This window comes from Rutidosis leptorrhynchoides, chromosome 3 (assembly GCF_046630445.1).
Source record: "Rutidosis leptorrhynchoides isolate AG116_Rl617_1_P2 chromosome 3, CSIRO_AGI_Rlap_v1, whole genome shotgun sequence".
Classification (NCBI taxonomy): Eukaryota; Viridiplantae; Streptophyta; class Magnoliopsida; order Asterales; family Asteraceae; genus Rutidosis; species Rutidosis leptorrhynchoides.
In genome coordinates this window covers 13,627,379-13,629,689 of record NC_092335.1, presented here as the reverse complement: position 1 = coordinate 13,629,689, position 2,311 = coordinate 13,627,379, and the positions used below count along the sequence as shown (strand labels likewise).

Below are 2,311 nucleotides of genomic sequence, written 5' to 3'. Positions count from 1 at the left end.
ACAGTACGCTTGCGTCCCAACAAAAGTAAGAGCCCTTAAAAATCAACTCATTCCGAACTTTGACACATATGGAAGCTGGCACAAATATGCTCCAAAACTTTGACACGTTAAATCCCAACCCATTACACCAATCATGTGAGAATTCGAGAATAGAGCTTTTCAAGACGCATTTGCATAAAATTGTAGCATTATTGACATCATAGCTTCTTTAAGACACTCTTTCCTTTTTTAAAAAATTTCTAAAACAAACTGTCGGGTAAGGGAATTTTATTACCATAAAAATTCTTTAATACACTCCACATCTCATCCTCCATAAACTAACTTACAATGAACAAGGCATCTTGGACTGAGAATTTTTCAAGCTCACTGCCATCCAATTCATTCCATACACCAAAGTATGCTGGACCCTAAATAGATTAATATATAAGCCCAAAACATGATCTTTAAACACACTTGTATTTTCAACCCATGAGACGCCAATTTGAAGGCCCACAATGACCGAAGCATTGTTCCTTATACGAGCCAACTTCTGAAAAATTTTAAAGTTTTTTTCTCCAGAACGAAACTAAAAGCCGATATATGTTTGTATTCTAGAATATTCCTGTATATTTAGAATAGATTGTCTTGTAAATCAATTCCATAAATAGTGGAAGGTTAGTTAAGATTGTAATCTGTTACTATTTTGTAGTCATGTATAAATACAATGGAAAGGAATAAACAAATCACGATTTACATTCTTTCATGGTACCAACCCTAATTCGATCCTCTCATCCCTTTCTTCTCTAATTAACAGCCGTCCTTTTCTTCTAATATGGTTGATCACAGAATTTACCCTGCTAGTATAGTTAGCAACATCAAAAAATTTATTCCTATTACCTTGGAGATGAATAACGACCAATATGAATCATGGGCAGAACTATTCTTGATTCATTGTCGAGCCTTCCTTGTTATCGATCATATTAACCCACCTGCAACTACTGTTTCTTCTTCTACTAGAACCACCAACGACACCACCAACCCTACTCCACCTGCTGATTGGGATCGTCTAGATGCCATCGTCCTTCAATGAATATACGGTACCATCTCTCCCGATCTCATGAAAACAATTATGAAAACCAACTCAACTGCTAAACAAGCATGGGATAGATTGAATTGAAAAACATCTTCCATGACAATCGTGCTTCCAGACAAGAATACCTTCAACACAAATTCAACAATACCCGACTCGATGATTTCCCAAACGCTTCTGCATACTGTCAGGAGCTTAAAGTTCTTGCGGATCAACTCCCCAATGTTGGTCCTAAAATTCATGATGATCACCTTGTTCTGCAACTTGTTACAGGTTTAAATGAAGCATATGAAAGCATCGCCTCACAAATAACTCACAAAGAAACCTTACCTTCCTTTTATGCTGCACGTTCTATGTTAATTTTGGAAGAAACTCACAAAGCCAATCAAGCTGCCAACTCATCATCTTCAGTCCTTACGGCACTCGCCTCTACTACAACACCTTCTGTACCTACAAAACCACCATCTTCGGCTAATAATTCTTGTCAAAACAACTCCGATCATGGTTATGGGCAATTCAATCGAGGACGCAACAATAATCGGGGTGATTATCGAGGACGTGGTGGTTATGGTTACCGTCGTAGCTGTGGTAGGGGATACTCCGGTCAGCAGAACTACACGAACAACCCTAATTTTAATTCACCCAATTTCAATCCCTCCTATGGGCCTTGGGCCTGGTAGCAATCTCAATGGGCTCCCCTACCTTGTCCGTTTCCTACACAGTCTTGGCCCCAACAGCAGCACATGAATAATGGACCTGGTCTTCTTAGGCCTCGTCCACAGAACAACAATTATGCACAGTCTGCTCATTCCACCACTCCTACTGACATTGAATCGGCGATGTAAACAATGAGTTTGGATCCAACCGAAGACAATAATTGGTACATGGTGTGAAGACCGAAAATTTCTGAACAAATTTAAACTTTAATCTTTATATGTTTTCGACACGATAAGCAACGTTTGTTAAGTTAAATCTCAAGAATTTTAAACTGTGTTCATACATTCATTTAACCTTGACCAAATTCCAATGATTCATGAACCATTAAATGAACGTATATAATTATATATGTATATGTGTATATATTATAACTTGAAAATGTCAACAAAGTATTAAACGTATAATACGTTACATGAACGTAACTGTTTCAATATATCTTTAGAATAATTATCAATGGAATTAAAAGATAATATCAAATGATTGAGTTATCAGATACATTGAATCATGATTACGAGTCTCTGTTAA

The 2,311-nt window shown here is 37.1% G+C and overlaps 1 protein-coding gene across 1 annotated transcript; it reads left to right on the top strand.

Annotated features, from left to right (window-relative positions):
- Nucleotides 1-811: 811 nt before the first annotated feature.
- LOC139899686 (uncharacterized) lies at nucleotides 812-1,749 on the top strand. Its single transcript, XM_071882533.1, has 2 exons — nucleotides 812-1,057; nucleotides 1,147-1,749. The coding sequence occupies exons 1-2, from the start codon at nucleotides 812-814 to the stop codon at nucleotides 1,747-1,749; spliced, it is 849 nt and encodes a 282-aa protein (XP_071738634.1).
- Nucleotides 1,750-2,311: the final 562 nt, after the last annotated feature.

What these genes read in the sequence shown, in the direction of transcription:
- LOC139899686 (XM_071882533.1), top strand. Translation starts at nt 812, where the DNA reads ATGGTTGATCACAGAATTTACCCTGCTAGTATAGTTAGCAACATCAAA. An exon ending in GGGATCGTCTAGATGCCATC is followed by an intron (nt 1,058 to 1,146) that starts GTCCTTCAATGA and finishes AGCATGGGATAG; the next exon opens with ATTGAATTGAAAAACATCTT.